We start from the raw sequence: 27,699 nt of genomic DNA on the forward strand, positions 1-27,699 counted from the left end.
GGGATTTGAACCCTGCTTTCCCAGGTCCCAGTCTGACATTCTAACCACTACCGTGTGCTTGAAAGGAGTAGGAGCCAGAATGACAGAGTGTGAAGCACATTTGTCACATTAAATATTTATACTGCTTTCTTTTTATTCCTTATATCTTGAATTCAGATTGTAATGCAATACATACAATATGTAAGAAATAAAAGAAGCAGTGAGAAATCATACAGCATCTAGCACATTGCAATGGTTACAAGAAGTAGAAAAATCATTAAGGCCCTCAGCAATTTTCAAGTGGCCCAAGGCTTGGGGGGAGTTGGGAACCACTGGAATAGACTCAATTTAGATTTTCCTCCTTTAGTACCCAAGTGTCACCCCGGAGAATTTCAACCTTTAAAAACCAAACATTTTCAGGGAATCTTAATATCCCTTCCTTGCCTGCCCCGTGGTTGAGAGTAGCAGCATTTCCTATAAAGCAAGCTGCTTCAAAGCAGTCCACAATGTACAAAAATGTTCTGGGGAGAAGAGGAAACTGTAGGCTTGCAGGAGGTTCATCCTTTGGACCAAGAAGGGGGTAAATCCCACTAGCGTGAGTTTGTCCCAGCAGATATGCTTGCACAAGAACAAGCTGTAATGTTCCCACCCACACTGGCCGTAGCCCACAGGTCTGAGGGGCCCAGGTGGCAAGTGCCAGATAGAGCTGGTTGGGAACTGGGTTAAAATACCTGCGGAGCCCTGAAACTCTCAGGCCACACATCCAAGATGTGTTTTGGCATCTGAGGCAGAAAATCCACACTTTTATGAGGAATGAAGCCGCCTGAAATCTGGCACCCAAAGCTGCTGCTTGAGGCAGCCCTCTCTCACTTTATCCCCTGGCAAGGCTGGTCCTGCTGCCGGGAAGATTTAGCGCAAACCCGTCTCCCTCCCTTCCCTCCCATCCAGACGATAATGGGCTCCAACTCCCCGTGAAAAAAAGCACCCACAACTCCCGCAAGAACCAGCACCCACGAGCCCCAGGGCAGACGAGACAGGCGGCGGAGGCGCAGCCGGTGCAGAAGGAGAGAAGCGACGAAGGCCCACCTTGGCCTGCCGACGCCTCTCCGCCGGACGACCTACTTCGCAGGGTTGTTGTGTCGCGAAGGGAGCGAGTGTGTGAAAGTCCCTTGCCAAGAGCTTTTCGGAGGACAAAATAGCAACAGAGCAAGAGAACACCTACACGCTTTGTAACGCTATGGCTACTGGTGGTCTTTATTTCACAGCGATATCCCCATTCCCAAAGAAGGCGCGGACAGCGCAAGGGAGAAGACGCCCAGGACAGCACCACACGCGCACCCGGCTGCGTGCACACGTTCGCTCTCCTCCCCGTGTCACCTACCTCACAAGCTGCTCCACAAGCTCCTCTCCTCGTAGAAGAAGGGGGAGTGGACACCCCCTCCCCTCCCCCCCCAAAGCTGCTTTTCGCCAACAGAGGCGACCCCTCCCTCCCCACCCCCTCACGGGAAGGCAACGGATACGCCCGGACGGAAAGGAGCCGCTCGTCAGCCGGGCCTTCGGGCCCTGTCGCTCCGCCTCGCTGCCAGAGAGGGCGCTCGCCCAAGCGCGCGGGCCGGGCCTGCCGCAGCTAACTCGGGGGGGGGGGGGACGTTTCCCGGCGTGCCTTCGAACCCGGAACTGGGCGTCGGTTCGCGTGAGGGGAAAGGGGGCGGGCGGGAGGAAGGGGAGGCGGGCGCAGAGCGAGAGCCGACCTCCTCTTCTTCCTCTCCGTGTCGGCGCCCGCCGCGCACTTCCCCTGGAGGCCGGGGGGAAAGAGAGCCGGACAGAGCCGGAGCGGCAGGGAGACCGAGCCACCGAGCGACCCACCGCCTCACGCGCCCCCCCTGCCCCGCCCCGCCCCCTCCTCCGCCATGAGAGCTGCCGCCATCTTCCCCGAGCCTGGGTGCCGCCGCCGCCTCCTCCTCTTTCTGGTGAGCTGAGGGGAGAAGGAGGGCGGGCGGGCGGGCGGCAAGGAGGGCAGAGCTGCCTGAGGCGGAGATACTCGGAGGGGGGGGCAAAATAAGCGGGTGGGGGGGGGCGTGTTGCTGTTCTGTGGGGGGCGCTGGGCTGCGGGTCCTCCCCGCTCGCCCGGTATCCTTGTGAAACCGGGTCGGGGTGGGGCGGCCGCTAGCGCTGGTGTGGCTCAGCCTGATAGGCTGCGGGCTCCTCAGACCCGGAATCGGCCCGGCAGCCGGCGTGGGGGGTGCAGGGCTCGCGCCGAGGAGCTGAGGGAAAGGAAGGCGCCTCGTCCCGGGCTCCCCAGCCCCATCTTGAGAGAAGCGCAACTGGGTGGCTTCAGAAGAGGGTATGGGGAAGGCGAGCCACGGTGACTGTAGTGTGCCTGACACAGCTAGCTGGAGGCAGCCACGCTGAAGTGTGTATTTTATTGTGTGTTTGTGTGCCTCCTCTCTCTCTCTCTGTTCTGTATCGCGTAACTATGGCACGAAATGAGTTGCGCTGCTTGGGTGCCTTTGGTCAGAGCTGAAACAAAATAGGAAATTCTTTCCAGTAGCACCTTAGAGACCAACTGAGTTTGTTCTTGGTATGAGCTTTCGTGTGCATGCACACGAAAGCTCATACCAAGAACAAACTCAGTTGGTCTCTAAGGTGCTACTGGAAAGAATTTCCTATTTTGTTTCGACTATGGCAGACCAACACGGCTACCCACCTGTAACTGGAACTTTGGTCAGAGCTGTTTGGTCCGAGACGTGGTCTAAAGAGCCCGGGAAGGCGTTTTGCGAGGCCTTGGTCTACAAAGTTGCCACCGTCCAATTTCCTCCAGACCCGGAGAGGGTAAGGGCCACTTCTGCACCTGTAGGGTGTAGGTGGCTATCCGTTACAGGGATTCAGACTTCACAACTCCTCAAGGAACGGGGGTCCCTGCTAGGAGCTGCCGCCGAGAAAGACCGGGGTTGGAGGGGGGAGACTTGTTTCGGACACACCTCTTTCCCCCCCCCTCCCCAGCCCCAAGTCCAGTTTGAAGTGTGAAAGCCAGACTATGTCAAGCTGTGGAACTTGCTCCTGCAGGAGGCAGTGATGACACCAACTTGGATGACTTTACAGGAGGGTTATAAGAATTCGTGGAGGAGAAGTCGTATCAAGGGTTACTAGCCATGGTGGCTATACTTTTCCATCCACAGTTGGAGGCAGCAATGCTTCTGAATGCTAGTTGCTGGAAACCACAGGTGGTTTATTTGTGTGTGTGTGTGTGTGCGCGCGCGCCACTGTTCTGTACCACTTAACTAGTGCATAAAATAAGTGATGCTGCCTGAATGTTTTGGTCAAAGCTGTTTTGCTCTGAGGTGTGATTAAAATACCAAGGCAGTGTTAAGTGATGTCTAGGGTGCAAAATGCCACCATCTAATTTCCTCCAGACTCTGAGAAGTAAGGATCACTTCCACATCTGTGGAGTGGGGATGGCTAAGGTAGGCCCAAGACATTCTGGCACCTGAAGCAAACCACAAAATGGTGCCCCACCCCAGGGGCGTCGCTAGGGGGGTGCAGTGGGGGCGGTACGCCCCGGGTGACAGGGAAGGGTGGGGGTGACAGGCAGCAGCCCCTCCCGCCATTCCCACGCGCTGCCGCTCCCTCCGTCACCCCAGGAGCAACAGCGCACGGCTGAGCGAGCACCCCATCCGTGCAGCACTGCTGTTCCCGGGGTGACCGGCAGCGTGGGGAGTGGCAGGAGGGGCCGCCGCTTGTCACCCCCATGTGCCGCCGCTCGCTCTGTCGCCCTGGGAGCAACAGCACACGGCCGAGGGAGCACCCCGTCCGTGCAGCGCTGCTGCTCCCGGGGTGACTGGCCGTGCGTGGGGAGTGGCGGGAGGGGCTGCCGCTTGTCACCCCCATGCGCCGCCGCTCGCTCCGTCCCCCTGAGAGCAGCAGTGCACGGTGTGTGCGGTGCTGCTGCTCCCAGGGCAACGGAGCGAAAGGTGGCACGTGGGGGCGACAAGCGGCAGCCCCTCCCATCATTCCCACACGCTGCCGCTCCCTCCGTCACCCTGGGAGCGGCAGCACACGGTCCGATGACGGAGTGCGCCTGCGCGACATTTTGCGCAGGCGCACTCTGTCGTCGGACCACCGCTTCCATGGCCTCCTTTTGAGCTGCAGAGCTTAAAAGGGGGCTCTTTGGCTTATAAGGGGGCTGCAGAAGCGGCGGCGGCACTCCCGGAAACACCACAGGGGGTGGGGCATCGTGACGTCGCAATGTGACATTACGGCGCCCCGCCCCAGGGCGTTTCCTTTGCCGCCCCGGATACCAAGGAGCCTTCCTCCGCCACTGCCCCACCCCTCTCCAGGGAAGAAGGGGTGAGGTGAGGGAAGATCCACATCAGGAACATGGAGGGAATAAAGATTAGGATCTGCTGCCCCTGGGGATGCTGCCACCTGAGGGATCACCTTACCTCATGGGTGGACTGGCCCTGGAGACTGCTTTCTGTTACAGGGATTTAAACTTTATAACTCCCCAAGAACAATGGTGCTCAGTCTGTTCTGGCAGGAATTGGTTTGTGTATGATGCGGAGTTGGATAAATTTAGAATTATTACTATTCTGTGCTTAAAATGAATGATTTTAACTGTCTGAAAAGATTATTTGATAACAACTGCTTCCTGCTTCCTGTGTCCCTGATTGACCCTTTTGATCATTCTTTGTCTGAGAGGTAATTCTACTGTGACATCCCTGTACAAAAGATGCAAGTATAGAGTTGGCTGGGATGTAGGGAACAGCTACAGTTGGGGGACTTCGTCACATCAAATCAAATTTTAGTCTGGCGCATAGATCTGCAGAGTTCAGCTTCTTGAAATAGACCTGCAATATCCATATATCAGACTCTTTTTTGGCCTTTTTTAATGATACCTTTTTCTGTACCTCTTTCTTTAAGGTTAGATGAACTTGGACTGCAACATGAACAAACCAAGAATTCTGTTGTTGCTTCTTTCAGTGAAACATTTGGGAACCTCTTTAAGAGGTGGATGATAATGTGATGGTTAGCTTGTCAAGGGATAGGAATTACTGATAGCAAAAGAAGAAGAGTGAGAGTTGATGGCCCTTAGGTTTGATTCCCTTACTGGGAGCACACAGAGCTATAATAATTTATGGAAATTGCAGTTGCTCATAAGAAGTTTCAAAACAATTTATCATGACTGCTTCTCTTATAGTCTGGTTCAAACATGCATGCTTAGAAGTCCAATTGATTACCTCTGGGCAAGTATGCAAAATGTGCCTGCCGAATTTTGAACGCTGCCTTAGACATGGGTCTACAATCCTGCAATCAAGTATGGTCTTTTAACTTCAGATTTGTAATTCAAGGTTGTTTATTAAAATAGAGCAAGATAAAGAAGTAGGAGATATCAGAAAGTGAATAAAAAGAAAACAGTAATTTTCTAACTGATTATTTCTCTAACACCCTATCTCACTGTGACTTTCATCAGGCAGCAGCATCCTTACTTCATGCAGAGTGATTCAGAGGACCCATTTGGCAGTAGCAACCAGGGTACCTTAAGCTATCCACTTTGAAGACATGCACCAAGTGATTTGATTGACAACAGGAAAGTTGACACCCAAACAAATAGGTTTCAGGGACATGCCAGATCCAACACAACACATTTCAGGATTAACAATGCTTAACTCATTCCTTAGCCCAATGAAAGTAGTTTTAGGTGGCATAAATTGGGAAGGTTCTCTCTTTGGTTCCTGTCAGACAAGTTTAAAGGGCAAAACAGCCTTGTGTGTCTATATGTATTGTTTACCTTGTCTAATGAAAGATAGGTTTTTATCAGACATAATGCTGAAGGAACAAAGTGTTGAAGCAGCTTTGATTTTCATCACAAGGTATTCAGCAAATTAGTACAACAGGAGAATCCTGTAAAAATTGACTGGTGCTGTTTCTGTCTTTCTTACTCAACCAAAACTAAACCATCAAATTTTATTATTTCTCATGAACAAGCAGAGAGATAAGTAGCACTTAAATGCTGATGGGGGTGGGTGGGATGGAATATGAATCCCCCCTTTTCAAAAAGACTTGACCTGTTTCAAATCAGGCTACAATCCTATCAAGTTTGGGTCTGACTCAAAATGCTTTCCTTTCTTAAGCATAAAAAAACAGCTGCTGAATCAAGCAAAACCGTAAACAGTGTTGCCAGAGGAAACAAGAACTGTCCAAGAGATTTTGATATCCTGGTTTGCACTTAACACTAAACCACATTAGAATGTGCCACACCCCTTCCCCCTTATCTCACACCGCCAGATTAAAGGGTTTTGCTAGCATTTAGTTTCCCTTTCAGAGAATCATAGCTTAGCATGTACAAACCATAGAATCATAGAATTGTAGAGCTGGAAGTGACTGCAAGAGTTAGCTAGTAAGCCATCTTCATAACCCATGGTTTGAAGTTGGCTTGTTTAGAAACTGTCTAGAAGATTTCAGACTACATTCTGTGAATTTTATGTCATTTGAAGCCAGGATTATTTGGAAGTGAACATGAACTCTAGGAAAGTCCTTTTTCCAGCTGCATAGGAGAAGAGTAGGTGAGAGCACAGAAGTTGGAGGCTTCACTCAGGCCAGTTTGGCTCACACACATAGTGCATGGTTTAATGTTATATGTGAACCAGAACAAATTGTGCTTGCCAGTCCTTTGTAGTTGAAAAGGACCAAATTGTATTTCTCAAGTTCCATTTCTTAGTCATCTGGTTAACGGAACTTTGACTACAAAAAATTTGCAGTAGAGACCAAGGTATGGTGCGATTGAGTTATATTAACTAGCTTCTTTAGTTGCAGAAATATCCCCAAAGATAGTAACATAAGAAGCTGTTTTATACCAAGTCATCAACCATTGATTTACCTAGCTTAGTATTATCCACACTGATTGGCAGTGGCACCCCAGATTTTCAGTCAAGGGATCTTTCCAGGTTTACCTGGACATACTGGAGACTAATCCAGCTCTACTACTTATACTAATCTCTTTATTGTTACCACTATACTCTACTCTTTATTGTTAATCTCCTTAATATATTGTCTATCCTTAACATATACTTTGAGGCTTCAAAGCACATACATTTCAATAATCCTTGAGTGTCAGCCAGGCACAAAAAATGGCACCCAGGCTTTTAGAGGTTCTCACAAATGGAGAATCTTCAGGCACAAAATGCGCTGGAGTCCTGCTAATTTCAAACCCTGCACACATCAATGCAACCTCAGCTTCTTACAGCTTTTGTATCAGGGTACCAGGGGAATAATTATATGATATAGAGGACTAGGCAAGTGGCTAGTGAGCAAATGGCCCAGTTTGCATTTCAAATTAAATCAAACCTGAAAATGAAACAAAGTGTGGTTTAAATGAAGTTTTCATTATGGTCCTCCCTGGGTGCTGCAAAACAAACCAGAGTCTGCCTTGTTATGGCAGGCTTGTATGTCATGATAAGCCAGACTCTGGCTTGTTGTGAGGCAGGTATGGGGAAGAATCACAGCAAGAACCTTTCAGTAGTGTGCACCAGCATTCTGCATATTCACACTAAATGGTGTTAAAAAAAACAAAAAACTGATCAAATGTGATGTGTGAACCAGCTCAATGCTTTGAAAGCTGTTGAGCAAATGATGTAGATTAAGATTCCATTTAAATATTGAGTGAGCCTTTAATTGAGTTATTACTGTGTGTTTTCTGCCATCTCATGAGCTGTGCCGTCACCTGATGATTAAAAACAAATTATGGATTTTATGGTACATGGCTCTGGTTTTGGAAGGCAGTTCCTGATTAATTTCATTAGTGTATGGATTATGTTTCAGGTGGGATACACTTAGGAAAAATGATGAATTGGGGCTATCTGAGAGGATAAGGAGAACAATCAAATAGTGAACTTATGGAGAAAGCAAAAATTATAGAAGCTAGAAGAATAGAAAACAAAATACTTCAGAGCTTGTTTTTATTGATAACCGATCCATGTGGATCATATCAAAGTACATTTAGAATATACTTGTATACTGTTGTATTCACATAGCTGGAAAAAAATAAAAATCCTGGTTCTAGCATCAAATAGTATGCTCCATTCTAGTACAGTGGACGCTCGGGTTGCAAACATGATCCGTTCGGGAGGCACATCTGCAACCTGCGCCGCTGTGTCTGTGCACGCACGTGACGCAATTTGGCACTTCTGCGCATGTGCAAAGCGCGATTTAGTGTATCTGTGTGAGCGCTGAAACTCGGAAGTAACGCATTCCGCTACTTTTGGGTTCAGCGCGTTCGTATCCTGCAGCAAACGCAACCCACAGCGAACGTAACCCACAGCAAATGCAACCCAAGGTATGAAAGGTATGACTGTATTCCAGAGTTTAAAAAAAAAAACTGCTAGTATTCAGTGTTATTTTTTAAAGCCCAATATAAACATATTGTGTGTTTATATAAACTGATACAAACTTGCTGTGTGGGTTTTGATATCTGCAAGTACTGACTAAGACAGAAGCAACTAGGTAGTTTTGGTTTTGGGTGGTATTTTAACAGGCACTTAAAGGATATCATAAATTGAGCTCATTTTATTTTGAGTAGTATTTATATATTTAAATGGGTACATGTTGCTTTGTGCCAGTAAGTATGTTTGTAATAATGTGAGTACTTCCCTGTTCTTATTTCAGTTACCAATTTCCACTCAGCAGTTACTGGTAGCATTTTTTGTGTACAGAGATCAAAGAGATAGGAGTTTACTTATAAAATGTGATTGTAAAAATTAGCTCACTGTTGTTCTAGGACTGCTGTAGTACTTAAAGCAACATATTTAATAATAGCAAAAACTTACAAAGGTTTATACTATTTGTGTATATTCAAGGGCTGGTTTAACCTAAACATTCAGTGGAATCCTTGACACACTGCCTGATGAAAGCCTGAGTGATGTACAAAAGGTGAAACCAGGGAACATTGCTGAAGGGAAGTAATTTGACATGGAGACTTCTTAGGGAAGCAATAGATTTGTGGACTGACTGTTCCTGTTCATGTGGATTCTTGAGTTGACTATAAGAGCATTCACACATCATGGTAAACTGTATAGTAATGTAGTGTGCACAACCTGATCTCACCCACTTTGTTCATGCTTGCTATCGTGGGGGGGGGAACCATGATCCCTAGTTTAGCATTGTGTCTAAACTGGGAACTGTGGTTTTGCTTCAAACAGCACTAACCGTTGGTTTGGAGCAAGACAAAGCACAGTCCTTCATTCCAAAACAGAAAGCCAGGGATCAGAGTTTCTTTTAATCCTCAGGGTAGAGCAAAACAGCTCAGTTCAGCACATGTTAAACTGTTAACTGACATGCATACTGAGCCTCTATATCTGATAGGCTGCAAGTAATAGTAATGGAATAAATATTTCTTCTCAATTCTGTGGCTTCAATCTGATGCTACCTTTGCTCAGATCCTTAACTGTTGTTTTTAATACAAGCCAATAGTTGTAACAATATGTTATAGTTAGGTAAAAATGTATCCGTTTTAGACTTCTAAGGAGTAACAGTTTTCAGGACGTTGCCCTGTTCACCTTACATCCTTATTTCAGACATTGTGATACATATTAATATATCACAATGTTTAGCTGGTGACACTGGCGTAGGAAGGACGGGGCGTAGGGGGCGGGGCACCGCTGGCAGCGTGAGCCCAGTAGGGTTCCATCCCGGCTGCCCCCACCCGTGCTGTGTGCCACACCCCCAGAACACACGCCACACCCCTGAGGGCGACGCATCACACCCCCCGAACGTGCACCAGCCCTCCCCCACCTGCTTCCCACCCCCGGTGCCAGAGCATGAAGCTCCTCCACTGGCTGGTGATATCTCATGATGTAGGAGGCCCGACATCGCTCAGCCCTAGTGAAGTATCTGGAGAAGTGTGCATGCACACGAAAGCTCATACCAAGAACAAACCTAGTTGGTCTCTAAGGTGCTACTGGAAGGAATTCCCCCCCCCCCACTACGGCAGACCCAACACGGCTACCTACCTGTCCCTAGTGAAGTGTGAGAGCAATTTTCTGGCCCACACGTCCTTGTAACTTTTCTCCTATCTGGGCTTACTTCTAGTCTTGAAGCCCATGAGATGGGAGTGGGTGGACAGAGCTTCCTCAGCACTGCTTCGCCACTTGAAATTCTAGTACCATCACCCATGCCTTACAGCTGTTCAGCAGCCTACTTTTGAAAACTTACCTTTTTAATTTTCTGTCATCACATCTTATTCTGCTGACCAACTTTGGTTTGCCCTGATGCACATAATACAGTCAATAGTAAAAAGGTTTCTGATCCCATCTTGGATATGTTGTAATTTATAATTTTCTGTCTAGTAGCCCTTTTCACTTCAGCAGCACCTTTGCTCATTAAGCTTGGTGGCAGGAGGTTGAGTTTCTATTTAGGGCTAATTGAGAGAACTGTGCTGGAAATGTATGTAAATGGCATTTACGAGAGGCTTAGGAGTAACAATTTCATGGTATGAGAGTTTCTGCAACACCACTGTATTGGAGATTATTGATTTAAAGATGTTCACCTCAGATAGCCCCAGATCCCTTGTATATGTACGTAGTCATGTCAGTTTATATGGCTTTCAATGCGTTGTTCAGATAGTACTTCAAATCATAACTTTTGTAATACAGGGAGGTCAGGACCAAGTTCCATGCCCACCAGACTCTTTCTCCAAAGAGCTTCTAGCAGGTACTGGTAGTACCTGACTGCCCAGATGATTGAAGGAGCCCAGGGTTATGTTTTCAGTACTGATCTTCTTTAATTAACCAAATTTGTATATCACTTGATGTATTGAACTTCTAAGTGGTTTACTACAAATGAAACATTAAAATTACCAGCAAATCCATTCAGCTGGTGTTATTTAAGATCATGAGTCTAGGGACAGGTAGATAAACAATACCATAGAACTACATAAGTCAATGGTATACTTTAATACTGCTACACATGCCCATCTGTGGAAGTGAAAAACCATGATAAACAGGGTTAGTGGAGATCTATTGGCAACACTGCTTAGCACTGTTACTCTTTATTGTTAAACTCCTTAACATATTGTCTATCCTCATACTTCAAGGCTTCAAAGCACATACATTTCGGTCAGCCAGGTGCAAAAATTGGCACCGAGACCTTTTGAGGAGCTCGCAAATAGAGAATCTTTAGGTGCAAAATGCGCCTGGTGCCCTGCTAATTTCGAACCCTGATACCAAGGAGCCAAATGGGCTCCACAAAGTGGGAGAGAGCATTCAGGGGCGATCATGTCAACAGCCCGAGCCATTCAGGTGTTCCAGGGGTTTCCCAGGGCTTCAAAAGTAGCACCGGTCCTATCAGTCGGAAAATCCCTCAGAGCCGTCTGGAAACCCATTGAATCCATCTTCCCTCGAGGGTGGACCATCCTAATAGGTCCCCCGCCTCTTCAAAGAGGGTATAGTTCCTAAGTATACAGCTTGGGCCTTAGGGCAAAGTTATCTCAAGGGATAACATGAGTCTGTCTGTCCATCTTAGGATACTTTTTTTTTTTTTTTTGCATGCCACTACTTTCTGAGGTGCAGTTGATGGTTTTTCTGTAGTGGGCTCAGAGGGCTTTTTCTGTAGTGGAATCCTCTGCCATGTGAAGTCAGATTATATACTTTTCCAGCAAGCCATTGGTTTTCTTGCTACTTAGACTTCTCTCTTCAACTATAGCTTCTCTGGCATTTTATTGCTGCTCTTGTGTATTTTTTTATATTGCAAGTGTTGCTTCACATTATTGCTGGTCATGAAATGTTTATACTACTAGCTGCTTTGGGCATTTGAACTGGAGAGAGAAAGTCACTTTAAAGAAAATAAACTAGTTTGTGTGGGATTTTATGTGCACCTTGTTAAGCATGTAGCAGAATTACTGTTTTTTGCAGAAAAGAGCTAATGCAAGAGAAAGTGTTGTAATCCTGTTTAGTCAAGGCTAAACCACAAACGAAGTTCTAGCTAGGATATGCTAATGAAAACTACTGAAATATATTTAGCAATTTGGTCTGCTTAATGAAAGGAAACCTAACAATGTGTGTTGCCTTGAGTATCAAAAGAAATGCATTTTTTAAGTAAAGAGAAATGTCATTGGTTATTGTAGAACAAAAGTTTAAGTTGTTCCAGTATTCAGGACACAGAAACATTTGTGATACTGCAGAATTGTTCTGTATGTCCACTGCATTAACCTTTGATTATCAGATGAATTTGATGTCTCATTTAACCTTAATTAAGCACACTTCCTTCATTCTGTATTTCAGCAGTATGTCTTTTTAGTTTTTCTAATAAATCTTGTTCAGACTGCAAGCTGCAGTTAATACCTTGCACCATAAATTAGTTATCTGTCCTCTACAGTACTGTACAGTACTTGAATTTTCCTTTCACTTAAATTGCTAGTAGGCTTAGAGTAAATTCAGCAGTAAATGGGATATCAAGATTAAAATGAGAAAAAGAATCTAGGGGTGGATTATAATATGCAGCAGCAATTGATATTTGGAGGGAAGGATGGAAGGGAGGTCAGTGATTATAATGTATTATTATTATTGATGTCTGAAGAACTGTATTGTTGAGAAAAATACAAATAACTTTTTCCTTTAAATTTTCTCACTAGTTTTGCTGAATTTCTGCAATTTTCATCCTGTGCCAGGCGTGGGTGGGTGGGGTTAATGTAGGAAATTCCAAAACTTTTAATTTCATTCTTAAAATGTTTTAATACATTGATTTGGCATTTGCTTTATTGGAAATGATACCTTCTTGACCTTAAAAAAAGCTTCTCTTCCTGTGCTTCCATTTCCTTTTTCTTTCATCAGGTAGATCCAGAAAAATATTTAAACTAAGCCTATGATTTTGGGCATGTTTTAACTTTATTGAATTGGCATAATACTTATTTTGACAATATCTGTGTATCTCCTGTATATTTTCCATGGTTTACTACAGCCCCCACTTTTTTGTAACTTATGTATTTATGTTCTTATTTAATGTATTTATTCATTAAAATTTTATCCCCACCCTTCCTCCCAAATGAGCCCTGTGAAACATGCTTCAAAATGCTAAAGGCCCCACTATTTTAGTTACATTAAACCAGAAAAGAGTAACAAACATCTCCAGACCTAGATGTGGAGATCTTTCGCTTAACTTTAAGATTTATTTCTAAAGTAAAGCCTGGCAAGTCTTTTAAAATACATAAATGAATTGCCAGACTTAGCATTTTGCCCTTGCATATTTGCTCCTTTTCCTGGATATTATGATGGACCTCTGTTGTGCCATCAACACTGGAAACTTGGATGGTTTTCATATTTCTTGAGTTTGCTGCACACATTGAAGCATCAGTGTGGATGTTTTGCAAAAAAGAACTGTAAAACATGGACCTCTAACTGGGCTGGAACCCTGCAGTATCATGTAGGTGTTCATGCTGAATATGTGAGAGTCACCTATATGACCCACCCTGCTCTTCTAATGCATGGAGCTCCATTCATTATAATACAAGGAAGAGGATTTGACCAAGCAAGAATGAGATAGATAAATGTCAGATTATTTATTAAAATGTGTGTATTTTTGCAGGTGTCCTGGTTTTTTAATCCAGCAAGAAGTGAAATAACAAGCCTCGATGGTGGGAATATAGATGATACTTTAAGTAAGTATGCAAACCTTTGCCCTGTGGTTTTTTTACAAATACATTTGCTTTTCTCAAGCAATATATTGTTGAATTCATTTTTGGTATGAGTCCTGCCAGCATTCAGAGTCATAAGTAGTCTGGGGAGAACATTAAATTGCTTTAAGTATGTCTTTATGTTCAGTTTTAGTTTCAGTTCTGTGCATGTGTACTTTTGTTGGTTAGTACAATATAGGACAGGATGGCACCTAAAGAGAGCTAATGCAATAATCCTAAACTGAGCACAACAGTGACAGGTAAAAATTGCTAAAAAACGCTTTTATCTTTGGAACTCAATAACACTGCTAGAAAAGCATGGGGAAGCTTCCATAATGCAAATCTAAAAGTAAAATCAAAGTTACACTGCAGTCCTAGGCATGTATGGTATATTCAGAATTAAGCACTGAGTTTAGTGGGGTTCACTTTCTCATCAGTATCCATAATTGCAACCCTTACTTTCCATTGCTAAGTTTGGTTTTGTGTGTGAAAAGTGTGACTGTGCAATGCTAATTTTACCAGGACAGATTCAAGGTTCTTACATTAATTTACAAGGCCACTGACAACTGACGTCCAAATGTACGTACCTTTTTAGCATAGAGTAACACATTCCAGAAGAAAGAGAGAATAAATGGGGAGGAAAGTTAGCCTAGTAATTCAGGTTTTGTAACTAAAGCTAACTCAAACTTTGAATTCATAGACGCTCAAATTCTTCCTTTTGCAATTCTAGGAGCTGTAATGTCAAGATTGATTTTTGTGTGTGTGTGTGCCTAGTTAGGCCTTGGTTTTCTACTGTCGCAACTTTTAACAATAAAATGTCGTTCTTTCCCTTAGACAATGCAGATGTTGCTTTAGTGAATTTTTATGCTGATTGGTAAGTATTTCTACACTTCCATTGGATAGTTTTATCAACACAGTACTTCCAAACTTCTGCCATTGTAAGACTCAAAACAGAAATTAGACAATGTTAAATTTATTATATTTAATTAGCAAAACATACAAAATATTTTCTCAGTCTGCTTTTAAACTTCTACTAGATATATTTTATTTGTGTCTAATGCAGCCTATCAGCATGGCCAGGTGGTACTTCCCAGGATTAGACCCTTAGAACTAGAAACTGCCTTGGGCTCCTCCACTTGCTCCCCTCAGTGTGGGTGGGAATGATAATCCACAGTAGAATTACTGCTTCAAATGGTGCTATATATGGAATCTCCAGATATTTTATTTTCAGTAATTGGACCTTTTTTTTGTATTCTCCCTTTCAACAGGTGTCGTTTTAGTCAAATGCTGCATCCTATTTTTGAGGAAGCTTCTAATGTCATTAAAGAGGATTTCCCAGATAAGAATCAAGTTGTGTTTGCCAGAGTAGATTGTGATCAGCACTGTGAGTACTGTAATCCTTTTTCATTCAGCTGTTACCATTTTAAATGTCTTCTTGTGCAAATTCAAGTCCTGAAATGTCTTTTGAGCAAGTACAAGCTTTTGCAGTGGTTTAAAAAGGATATCTAGTAAAACGAATTATAAATATACTTCAAAAGAGAGGAATTTCTACAAACCTTCTATGTAAAGGCTGCTCATAACCTGCATTATTCAACACAGTTTCCCCAAGCTTGAAATTGCATTCTCTTGCAAAGTGTTTTTAAGAAAATAAAATAAAATAAAATAAAATGCAGGGGTTTGTGGTATTGGGAAAAGTAGACCTTCCTTGATCTAAAATTGGAAAGAAATATACTGAAATCTCTTTTACTTGTGAGGTGCTTTGGTTTGATACACAGTCATGATTCACGTTTAAAAGACAATGGCTTGGATCCTAAGATAAATGGATTCTATTCAAGGAGGTTCATTGAAGTAAAATGTCCCATCTCCTTCCATGCCCAGCATCTTCCGTCTAGGGAGCCATTTTGGGCATCAAAGATTACTGCAGCAGGAAGAAGGGGGAAGGAAACATAACATGAATTTAAGGTATCTTGCAATCCAAGCCTTCAAGTGTTGGTTTGAACATGTTTGGTTTCTATTTGGCTTCCCTTTAAATCAGGATATAATCTTTTAAGCCATTAACTTAGTTTAAAAAAAACCAACACCATCTATCCTCCAATACACGTGAGTCTGTTACTCTCTGTGCATCATAATGGGTACAGTTTGTTATGCCTGATTATACCAGTAATGGGCATGGTTGACCCAGCCACAGAACAGCAAATTGAGCCATATAATGAGCTGCCATTCAAACTGTCTCATGTCAACTTCTGTGTTTACTGTATAGCACCACATACTGTAAAGATTCTGAATTAAGTATGCTTTGGTCCCTCATTTCTTTTCCCCTAATGGTAGATGTGAGCTTTTTAATAATAAAACTCAACACCTTTGGTTTCTGAGTGTATAGTATACATTGGCTTTTAGTGGAGTTAATTGGGCAGAGGCATCATTTGCAATGCAAATAGCATTCCCCTTGTGAAACTGCAGTCTCTGTAGGAAGCAGAAGTAGCTGCTTTCACATTCATAGCTGCATTCACAGTGGTCAGGCTCTCAAATCTATCTTCTGTTTGTGCACTGGTGCTTAAGCCTACTGTGGGCCCTAGCAGCTCCATCCTTCCAGTCTTTGAGGCCCAGCAAATTAAAAAGAATTATTGATGTCCTGCACAATGTTTGATACCTAATGACAAAATGTCATTTTACTTGCCCTCACAACCAATATAAAGATGTTTTGTTGGGAGGATGTGTAGATTCAGTTCTTAAAATTCTGAAGGCATTAGTGCTTTTCTGTTTCACCATGCTTCTTAAAAGAACGAAAAAGCGGGTAGTGTAGAAAATAGGGTGCTGAGACTGTGGTTGATTGGAAGGGTCCAGATTTAATTGGTGAGGCTGCCCGGAAATGAAATACACTTTAATTTTTGGTTAACATGATTGTGGAGTTTTGCTGTAATACTGTGGGAAAGGGTTGGAAAAGAAAAGAATGCCTTTTTAAAATTATTATTATTATTATTTATGGCATGCTGCAGATATAATGAAAGGAGTCTCTTAACAGTGATTAAACAATCGAGCAGCCTACCAAATAAAGTGCTTCCTTTCCTGAATTAATATGATTCAGTTGCTGGTAGCAGAACGTTGCAGGTGTCTGCTTGAAACTGTATCTTGTTGTTTTTTACAGTAGTCCTCTTAGTTGTTCGACTCTCCGTGACCCCATGAACCAGAGCATGCCTTGGAAACTCTCACTTTCTTCTCAAAGCTTCTCCTTTTTTGTGTCCATGGAGTTTTCTTGGCAAAATACTGGAGTTCCTTCTCCAGGTGGATCACATTTGTTTAAACTCTCAGCTGTCTGTCTTGGGTGGCCTTGCACAGCATAGCTCATAGCTTGTTGGAGTTATTCAAGCCCCTTCGCCTCGACAAGCCAGTGATCCATGAAGGGGGGAACTGTATCTAGTTGATACTATATGACCACTATATGAGGAAGAAAAGCACAGTGATAAGTAATTTGCAGTAGTTTACAGAACAGGTATTGGTAGTACAGACATCCCGGCATTGATAACCCAGTTAACAACATATAATGTGCTAAAAATCATTTTTCTCAGTTCACAAGTGATATAATTGAACCTCTTGATGTATTGCACTTCAGTGGTTTAGCAATGCAGTCTCCTATGAAGTTCCTTTGTTCCAGGATGAGCACTAGTGAAATGTGGGCTGGACAAGGTCATGTTAACTGGCTGGCTAACCAAACCCAAAGAGTGCTCATTTTGGTTTGCCTTTTCTGAAGCTTTTGCAGCTCGCCAATAGCCTTTTTTAAAGTGAGATGACCAGAACTTTACGCAGTACTACAAATGTGGACTATCCAGTGTTCAAAACTCTCATTGTTCTAGGTGGATTTTGCAACAGAGAATTTCATTAGCATGAGCAGTTTCTGAGCTCTGGGTGCAGTACTGTGCCTAATATTTCAGATGGAAACTGCAGAGTGGAAGGAAAGGAGGAGCTTTTTCTGCCTCCCTGCTTCTAGCTACTCTCTGAAGACTGAAGAAGAGACCTTCTTAAGAATACTAGGGGGGTGGGCAGAGGAAGGACTAGACCATGTGAAAAATGAACGTAGTATTTTAGCTGCAGTTCATTCATTTTCAGCTTTGTATTATTGTTATATAAACAAAGCACGCCTAGATGTTCCGTTGTTGCGCCCATAACCTAGGCTTAAGGTGCCATTTAGCTCCTAGCTTTTATATATAAGTTTCTAACACTGGGACCATCATAGGTTTATTTAATTGCATTAATATATCAGCAGTTTTATTTTCCATTTCTTTGCCCATGGTCTCTAGCATTGGCTTTGCCCTTTTCACACTGGGCTTGCATCTTCATCAAGCTATCTACTGTGACCCCAAGGTATCAATCCTGGTCTGTTACCTCCAGTTCAGTCCTCATGATCTTATATGTGAAATTAAGATTTGTGCCCCAGTGTGTCTTAACCTGCTGCACCTTCCCCAGTTTCTTTCAGTGTTGTGGCCATATCAGAGGACAAAGCAGTGTCTTTATTACAGCAGCTGCTATCACATCATTTCCTGCTCTTGTTTGGGTTGGTTGCTAAATGTGCAAAAAAAGTCTGAGTAAATCCAGGGACCTGTGTACAGTCATACCTTGTGTTGTGTACGCTCCATGTTGTGTACGTTCGAGTTATGGACCTCTGTGACCCGGAAGTCCTCCACGGAGTGCGTGGGTGCGCAGAAGTGTTCTGCACACTTTGCGCATGCATAGAAGTGCAAAAACTTGCGAACCTCCGGGTTTTTTCTTTTTTTGTCCGTTCGCGTTACGTACGCCCGGGTTACGTGGCGAACGGATCGCGTACATAACACGGGGGTACCACTGTACAGACTAATATAATAAAAACACTATTTCCCCCTAAAGCAGGAGAAAGTACATTTTTACCCTGCCAATTACAAGGGAGGTAATTGTGAAAAGTTGCAGATTCCTTGAAGTTTGTGCTTTCAGATATTACTTCCCAGCTGTCAGATCATACCTCTCCTATCCACAAAGCAATTCATGAGGACTTGGTAGGTCAGGTGAACCATGAAGATGTGAAGCTTCATAGGGGATTAGCAGTAAAGGACTTTCTTTTATTGTTGTAAACCCCACCTTCACATAAGGCCACTTGCATACCATTTCTAAAATAAACATTTTAAAGATCAAACCAATCCAGTGCTAGATGAATTTCCCATTTGATCATGGTTCAGATTTTTGTTATTGTCATTTTATTTATTTTACTATGAATTTTCAGATATACATTTTCATGGTGGCCAGTGTTATTTTAACAGAAGTGTTATAAACTTATGATATTATCCTCCTCGTGAATTGAGCTAAATAGAGGGGCTGCAGTCCAGTTGTCAGTGCTGAGTCATAGGCAGCCAAGCATGCTGGGAGCCAAACTAAAAAGACTAAGCAAACATTGGATAAATGATCCACTGGAGGGTCAATCCAGAGGCACAGTCAGTGGCAGCACCAGAGCTGAGAGGCCTGTCCTAGGTATGTGTGAGTGAGAAAGTGGTGGTGCAAGAAACAGGACACTTGAATAGATAGCAAAAGTTACTGAATAAGCAGAATAAGCCGTACCAAAACCAAGGTTGGTCCTCCACTTATTCCTAGCCAGGGTAGAGGAACCAATTGCCTCTCCCATGGCAGGACCTGAGGGAGCAATACCATCTCATCCTCCAGTCAGCAGTCATTAGCGACTCAATACAGCAAGAGTAGTGCACACTCTGGGGAGGCTAGTGCTTTGAATTCTGTCTGCCTGTCACTCTGTACGGCAGAACTCCAAAATTGCAGTGCAATGTGCCTTCGTCTTGAGAGGGAGTAAAATGCTCTGCCGTGCATAATATGCAAGGTCATGCACACATATAATGGGGTTTGCTAAATGTACACCTGTAGATCCCCCCCCCCATTATATGTTTCAAATTATTCAGTGTGCCAGCTATACCAGTTTCAGGTAGGAGTCTTTTGGAAGTCAGCAACAAGTACTTTGATGAACTACAACACATGTTGTTGATGAATAAAAATCATAACATTGTTTGCACTTTTTTGTTTTCAATTTTAGAAGTATATTGTAGTAGCTATAATTGTGTTGACTCCACTTGTATCACATGTCAAGGTTTAATGAAATTATTTAAGATGTTCATTGTTTGACTTGTGAATTAGTTCAAACAGCATTTCATGTCCTTGCATTTTTTATACTTTTCTGAAAGATAATTTCCAAAGGCCCTGCTGATGGTATGCTAACCCTACTGTCTCTAGATGGTGGTTTGGGTAGTCTGTATACAGTTTATGAAAATGATTCAGATGTTTGTCCATAACTTCATACAACATAAATGTCCCTCATCATATTGTGTGCTGGCTTTGTTGCAACAATCCTAGTTTGCATTAATCTGTTGTTTCTTGATAATATTCAAACTGAAGAGCTCTGTTTTAATGTTGGTTAACAGACCAGGATAACATTGAACCAGAGTTGCTTGACTTAGCTATAAGAGGAAATGTTGGCTTAACAAAGCAGGCTGTAGCAAAGAGTTGGGAGTAGGAGAGGGAGCTGCAAGGGGGGAAAACACGTGAATGTGGTTTAAGAAGCTGTTATTTACTATCTGAACATGGCTACTCTGAAGCCCCCTGAAGTGGGTAGGTGGGTGGGCAGGAGGCTGCAGACCAGGCAAATGTATTCAGAACTGCCTACTGTTCTTGCCATGGGACATTTGGATCCATCCTCCATTGATTTTACAAGCTTACTTTACCAACTAACTATCCATTGGTATGGTGCTGTACTTCAGCTGCAAATTTTGTTTCAGATAGTTTTAACCTTTCTTGTCACAAGCTACAGTGAGGGGGGAAAGTATTTGATAGATAGACAAGATTGGGCATGTTCAGGGTAGTATGGCCGTAGACGAAAGTATTTGATCCCCTGCTAAATTTCCCTGTTTGCTCTCTGACAAAGAAATGACCAGTCCATAATTTTAATGGTAGGTTTATTGTAGCTGTGAGAGACAGAATAACAACAGGAAAACCTCCAGAAACCCTGAAGACAAAAGTCAGAGATTGATGTGCATTATAATGAGTGAAATAAGTATTTGACCCCTTTGCAAAAATGACTTAGTACTTTGTGGCAAAACCCTTGTTTATAATTACAGAGGTCAGAAGTTTCTTGTAGGTGGCCACCAGGTTTGCACACATCTCAGGAGGTATTTTGTCCCACACCTCTTTGCAGATCCTCTCCAATCAGTAAGATTTTGAGGCTGATGTGTAGCTACTTGAACCTTCAGCTCCCTCCACAGATTTTCGATGGGATTAAGGTCTGGAGACTGGCTAGGCCACTCCAGGACCTTAATGTGCTTCTTCTTGAGCCACTCCTTTGTTGCCTTTGCCATGTGTTTTGGGTCATTGTTATGCTGGAATACCCATCCTCGACCCATTTTCTATGCCCTGGCTGAGGGAAGGAGGTGCTCATCCAATATTTGACGATACATGGTCCCGTCCATCATCCCTTCAATGCGGTGAAGGTGTTCTGTCCCCTTAGAAGAAAAACACCCCCAAAGCATAATATGTCCCCCTCCATGTTTGACGGTGGGGGTGGTGTTCTTGGGGTCATAGGCAGCATTCCTCCTCCTCCAAACACGGTGAGTTGAATTGATGCCAAAGAGCTCGATTTTGGTCTCATCTGACCACAACACTTTCACCCACTTCTCTGCGTCATTCAGATGTGCATTGGCAAACTGCAGACAGGCCTGTACATGTGCTGTCTTGAGCAAGGGGACCTTGCGGGCTCTGCAAGATCTCAGTCCTTCACGGCGTAGTGTGTTACCAACTGTTTTCATGGTGACTATGGTCCCAGCTGCCCTGATATCATTGACAAGTTCCCCCCGTGTAGTTCTGGGCTGCTTCATCACCATTCTCCTGATCATTGCAACTCCACGAGATGAGATCTTGCATGGAGCCCCAGACCAAGGGAGATTGACAGTTATTTTGTGTTTCTTCCATTTGCGAATTATTGCACCAACTGTTGTCACCTTCTCATCAAGCTGCTTGGCAATAGTCTTGTAGCCCAGTCCAACCTTGTGCAGGTCTACAGTCTTGTCCCTGACATCCTTGGCCGGCTCTTTGGTCTTGGTCATGGTGGCTACTTTGGAATCTGCTGGGTTGATTGCTTCTGTCTACAGGCGTCTTTTGTACAGGTACTGTAACGAGCTGGGATTACAGGTAGGACCGCTTCCTTACAGCAGGTGCTTCTAATCTCCGCTCATTACATACAGTGAAGATACCAGGTAGCCTGACATCTGGCTGGTTGATAGGGGATCAAATACTTATTTCAGTCATTATAATCCACACCAATCTCTGACTTTTGTCTTCTGGGTTTCTGGAGGTTTTCCTGTTCTTTGTCAGAGGGCAAATGGGGAAATTTAGCAGGGGATCAAATACTCCCCCCCCCACACTGTATTTTAATTGGCTGTTCACATCTCAGCAGAATATTAGCCTTGGGAGTGTTCAGGTCCGTGTTCACTACAATGGCTCTTGCTACCTTTGCAAGGGCAGATGGTCCAAAGGAAGCACAGGCACTAGCATTGACTGCATCCATGCAGAGGTAGCAGATAATGTCTCACGTGTCCAAGGGATGCAGGTAGAGAAAGAGTGGGGAACTCTTTCCAGCTGGAAGTCTGGATTCTAAGCTACCCCAGCCCTCATAGGCCATTTTGACAGATAAGCAAGGCTGGCCACCTCTCAGTCACCTGGTGCCAAAATGACCCTGGTGTCATATAAGCAAAAAGTAATCCCCTCCTTTGTGGGCATGGCCCAAGCTATATATGCAGAGGAAGATCCTTTGTGTTGTTAATTTGAATTCAAGTCAGCAATGCAAAGCATACAGTATTTGCTGTAAGTGCAAGCCCCACTTTGGATTGAAATCGGCAGCACTGTGGAAGTCCCTAGTGGGCTACCTGTCATCAGGTTGCCTAGAAACAAATGGGAGCACATTTTAAGGCTTGCAGTTGTTTGGCATCAAGGTGTAGGACAGGTGGTGTAGTTTGAGGGAAATGGCCTGATAGAAGAAGGGCCAGTGCACCTGTATCTTGAGCAATGACAATCATATGCCAGATTTTTGCCAATTGTTGTGCTGTTTTCCTGATGAGTTTATCAGCATCTTCTCTGACATGGGACATGGTGTGACAATTCTTTTTAGGTACTCCCCAGCATGTCCACAAATGTTTGCTTTTCTGGTTTAAGAGGATGGGTTGTTGACTTGAAGACCCTACTGACTTCATAAAAACTTCACTGCTAATTTGTTTGTACTAAAGCTACATATTAAAGCTATGGGAGATCCATAGCTTTAATACTGGCATCAAAAGCAGTGGCATTTCCATAGTATTCTTTAATATAGGTACCACATTGACATCCTCACACATTCCCTCTTTTGTCCATGAAGTAAGATGGACATATGATGTTGAGACAGGGAGGAATATCAGTCTTCTTCTATTGTGCACCAACAGAAGGATACCACAGTTCATCTCAAGATACGGAAGCGGAAAACGTGTATAGAGAGAACCCATGTATATTCCCTCTCCTGCCATTGATTGCATGGACTTTATGCAAAGTATAAGGCTATCAGACTCTGGTCCTCAGATGCCTGTGGTTTTCATAGTTGATCAACTTTAGTCCAGGTTGAAGAATTCCTAAATGTTTGGATTTTCTTACCTTGTTCTCTATTCTTCCACCTACAATCTAACTGGTTACGACTTTGGCTGTGGATATTGAACAGGAGCACCTCTTGGAATTGGGCCCATCTGAGTAGGTGGTTCAGACAATGTAGACATCCACAGATCTTCCATCAACACATAACTGTCCATAACTTGGCCAGGTTTTTTTTTTTTTTTGCTGTATAGTGTAGGTGTCAGACAGTCAACCCCCCCCCCCATTGCTATAGAGGTACCTCATGTATTTATAATCATGCAAGATGGATTGGGTCAGGGTTTGACACCCCCCCACACACACTAAAAAGGCAGCTGTTGGCAGTAGAAAGAGTTCTCCATAGCAACATTGACAGCCCCTTTGCAGGGCACCCTTTTGTCAGACACTTATTCAAAGGAGTCGATGAACCATTTACTTTTGTTACTTAGAGGGCCCTCTTGGATCCATCTTTATAATGGCAGTAACCTACAAGTGTCAGATTTCATCTTTTGAGGGAGACAGCTGTCTCTGCAGCACTAGACAGTAATACACATCTGGAGTATGTACAGGGTAGCCACTTGGGTGAACCTTACCTCATGTGTTAGAAATAGGTTAACTCCTTTTGTAAACGTCTAACATCTCTAGTCCCCTCTGACTTGAATAACACTTGAGTCCAACTTTCAATTCTCTTTCCTATTTTGAGTTTAACTGACTGATTCATATTTCTCTGGGATTGTTACTGCCATAATCACATGAAGTGTTTTATTTTTTAAAAAAACCTACATATACAAAATTACCTTAAGAGAAGGTTTAAAGAAAATTTAAGGTAACTGAAATTAGGTATGTCAGCCTCTTAAAATGTAGGTGATTAACAGCTAATTTAGCTAATTGGTTTAATTAGGTTAAGTGCTAAATTACTGCAGTCAAAACCCAATTAATAGTATGAGGTTCTTGAACAAGGGCAGGTTTGTGTTAAAAGTCTTTTAAAAGGTGCTCGTTGCTAAGAAGCAAATTCTGATCAGATTCCTTAATGTGTATACTGTACTTCTAACCTCAACTACACAGTGGTCTGACTGGACATCTGAAGTGCATATTGGAAAAACATAACCTTCCTACACTTGAATTACTGGTCTAGCATTGAGGTTAAACCCTTCCCATGTTTCTGACAGTGACTACATGTCAAAACAAGGCATTTGGTTAAGGATTACTGTTTATAGTACACTATTAAGGGTTATTTATGGTAAAGGTAAAGGGACCATTGACCATTAGGTCAAGTTGCGGACGACTCTGGGGTTGCAGCGCTCATCTCACTTTATTGGCTGAGGGAGCCGGTGTACAGCTTCCGTGTCATGTGGCCAGCATGACTAAGCCGCTTCTGGCGAACCAGAGCAGCGCACGAAAATGCAGTTTACCTTCCCGCCAGAGCAGTACCTATTTATCTACTTGCACTTTGACGTGCTTTCGAACTGCTAGGTTGGCAGGAGCTGGGACCGAGCAACAAGAGCTCACCCCGCCGCAGGGATTTGAACCGCCAACCTTCTGATCGGCAAGCCCTAGGCTCTGTGGTTTAGACCACAGCGCCACCCGCGTCCCTTTTTATAGTATTTATAGTACAAGGTCCCAACATTGGTATTTGGGGTCTGAAATACCACATTAGCTAAAAGCAACCATACATAGAAAAAGTTGGGATTCTGACTGACCCATATTCTGGAAGCTTGTGGTTTTAAAAGAATAAACTTTAATTACTTCTCTCATGATATTTAAAAGAAGGGGATAGCAGCATTATTGGTTACAGAATACTAGCTCTATACATTTAAATTTGCATATTTTCAAATGTTTTTAATCACTTTTTCAGCGGACATAGCTCAAAGGTACAGGATAAGCAAATATCCAACTCTGAAATTGTTCCGGAATGGAATGATGATGAAGAGAGAATATCGGGGTCAGAGATCGGTGACAGCCATAGCAGATTATATCCGACAACAGAAAAGTAATCCTATTCGAGAAATACTCAGCTTGGAAGAAATTAAGTCTCTAGATGTGAGTGGCACCTGCCCCCCGCTCTGTCTGTCTATCTGTCTGTCTCCCTTTCATTTCAGTATGCTAAATGACAGTGTATAACTTGGGAAATGCATGTTCGCCACTTAAGGAAGTTCTGTCTGTTTTATAGTTAGTGACAACTGTTAATAATAATAATAATAATAATTTATTATTTGTACCCCGCCCATCTGGCTGGGTCTCCCCAGCCACTCTGGGCGGCTTCCATCAAACATTAAAATACATTTAAAATATCACAGTTTAAAAACTTCCCTAAACAGGGCTGCCTTTAGGAATTTTCTAAATGTCAGGTAGTTGTTTATTCCCTTGACTTCTGATGGGAGGGCGTTCCACAGGGCGGGCGCCACTACCGAGAAGGCCCTCTGCCTGGTTCCCTGTAGTTTTGCTTCTCGCAGTGAGGGAACCGACAGAAGGCCCTCGGCGCTGGATCTCAGTGTCCGGGCTGAATGATGGGGGTGGAGACGCTCCTTCAGGTATACAGGACCGAGGCCGTTTAGGGCTTTAAAGGTCAGCACCAACACTTTGAATTGTGCTCGGAAACGTACTGGGAGCCAATGTAGATCTCTCAGGACCGGTGTTATGTGGTCCCGGCGGCCCCTCCCAGTCACCAGTCTAGCTGCCGCATTCTGGATTAATTGCAGTTTCCGGGTCACCTTCAAAGGAAGCCCCACATAGAGCGCATTGCAGTAGTCCAAGCGGGAGATAACTAGAGCATGTACCACTCTGGCGAGACAGTCCGCGGGCAGGTAGGGTCTCAGCCTGCGTACCAGATGGAGCTGGTAGACAGCCGCCCTGGACACAGAATGAACCTGTGCCTCCATGGACAGCTGTGAGTCCAAAATGACTCCCAGGCTGCGCACCTGGTCCTTCAGGGGCACAGTTACCCCATTCAGGACCAGGGAGTCCCCCACACCCACTCGCCCCCTATCCCCCAAAAACAGTACTTCTGTCTTGTCAGGATTCAACCTCAATCTGTTAGCCGCCATCCATCCTCCAACCGCCTCCAGGCACTCACACAGGACCTTCACCGCCTTCACTGGTTCTGATTTAAAAGAGAGGTAGAGCTGGGTATCATCCGCATACTGATGAACACCCAGCCCAAACCCCCTGATGATCTCTCCCAGCGGCTTCATATAGATATTAAAAAGCATGGGGGAGAGGACGGAACCCTGAGGCACCCCACAGGTGAGAGCCCAGGGGTCTGAACACTCATCCCCCATCACCACTTTCTGAACACGGCCCAGAAGGAAGGAGCGGAACCACTGTATAACAGTGCCCCCAGCTCCCAACCCCTCTAGCCGGTCCAGAAGGATGTTATGGTCGATGGTGTCAAAGGCCGCTGAGAGATCCAGCAGAACTAGGAAACAGCTCTCACCTTTGTCCCTAGCCCGCCGGAGATCATCGACCAGCGCGACCAAGGCAGTTTCAGTCCCATGATGAGGCCTGAATCCCGATTGGAAGGGATCCAAATGGTCCGCATCCTCCAGGCGTGCCTGGAGTTGTTCCGCAACCACCCGCTCAATCACCTTGCCCAAGAATGGTAAATTTGAGACTGGGCGATAGTTGGCCATATTGGCCGGGTCTAAAGATGTTTTTTTAAGAAGCGGTTTAATGACCGCCTCCTTCAGCGGGTATGGGAAGACTCCCTCACAGAGGGAAGCGTTCACCACCCCGCGGAGCCCATCGCCCAGTCCTTCCCGGCTCGCTTTTATTAGCCAGGATGGGCAAGGATCAAGGACACAGGTGGTTGGTTTCACTCGTCCAAGCAGCCTGTCCACATCCTCGGAGGTAACAGATTGAAATTGATCCCATGAAACATGACTAGACAGAGCTCTAGCACTCTCCCGCCCCAGCCCTGCTCCCACGGTGGAATCTACCTCCTTCCGAATCTGAGCGACTTTATCTGCAAAAAACTTTGCAAAAGCATTGCAGGAGATCTTGGGGTCCCTACCAGGCCCCGATGACGATGGTGGTTCTGCTAAACTGCGAACCACCTGGAAGAGTCTCCTGCTGCTGTTTTCTGCAGATGCAATAGAAACGGTGAAGAAGGCCCTCTTCGCCGTTGCCATTGCCACTTGGTAGGCTCGAAGTTGAGCTCTAGCCAGTGTCCGGTCAGATTCAGAATGAGTTTTCCGCCACCGGCGCTCTAGCCGTCTCAGCGACTGTTTCATCGCCCTCAGCTCCGGGGAAAACCACGGGGCTGTCCGGGCTCCATGCAATCGGAGAGGGCGCTTCGGAGCCAGACAGTCAATAGCCCTGGTTAACTCCACGTTCCAGCGGGTCACCAGGGAATCAACTGAAAGGCCATCAACATGGGATAAAACATCCCCCACCAC

At 44.4% G+C, this 27,699-nt stretch overlaps 2 protein-coding genes across 5 annotated transcripts in view; one reads left to right on the plus strand and one right to left on the minus strand.

The window, feature by feature from the left end:
* INVS (inversin) overlaps nucleotides 1–1,423 on the minus strand; it is a 60,530-nt gene extending 59,107 nt beyond the window's left edge. For 2 of the 4 annotated variants that reach the window (XM_033169542.1, XM_033169539.1), the window contains exon 1: nucleotides 1,375–1,423. The gene's annotated coding sequence lies outside the window, so the exon portion shown is untranslated. Of the gene's footprint in view, nucleotides 1–51; nucleotides 57–1,360 lie in introns of all 4 variants that reach the window. The other 2 variants (XM_033169541.1, XM_033169540.1) reach the window with 2 other exon arrangements.
* Nucleotides 1,424–1,850: 427 nt separating this feature from the next.
* ERP44 (endoplasmic reticulum protein 44) overlaps nucleotides 1,851–27,699 on the plus strand; it is a 38,338-nt gene continuing 12,489 nt past the window's right edge. Inside the window, exons 1-5 of the mRNA XM_033169346.1 lie at nucleotides 1,851–1,949; nucleotides 13,552–13,624; nucleotides 14,474–14,513; nucleotides 14,908–15,023; nucleotides 25,161–25,345. Coding sequence (XP_033025237.1) covers nucleotides 1,890–1,949; nucleotides 13,552–13,624; nucleotides 14,474–14,513; nucleotides 14,908–15,023; nucleotides 25,161–25,345 — 474 coding nt within the window. The 5' untranslated portion in view covers nucleotides 1,851–1,889. The remainder of the gene's footprint in view (nucleotides 1,950–13,551; nucleotides 13,625–14,473; nucleotides 14,514–14,907; nucleotides 15,024–25,160; nucleotides 25,346–27,699) is intronic.

Source organism: Lacerta agilis, chromosome 14, assembly GCF_009819535.1.
Source record: "Lacerta agilis isolate rLacAgi1 chromosome 14, rLacAgi1.pri, whole genome shotgun sequence".
NCBI lineage: Eukaryota > Metazoa > Chordata > Lepidosauria > Squamata > Lacertidae > Lacerta > Lacerta agilis.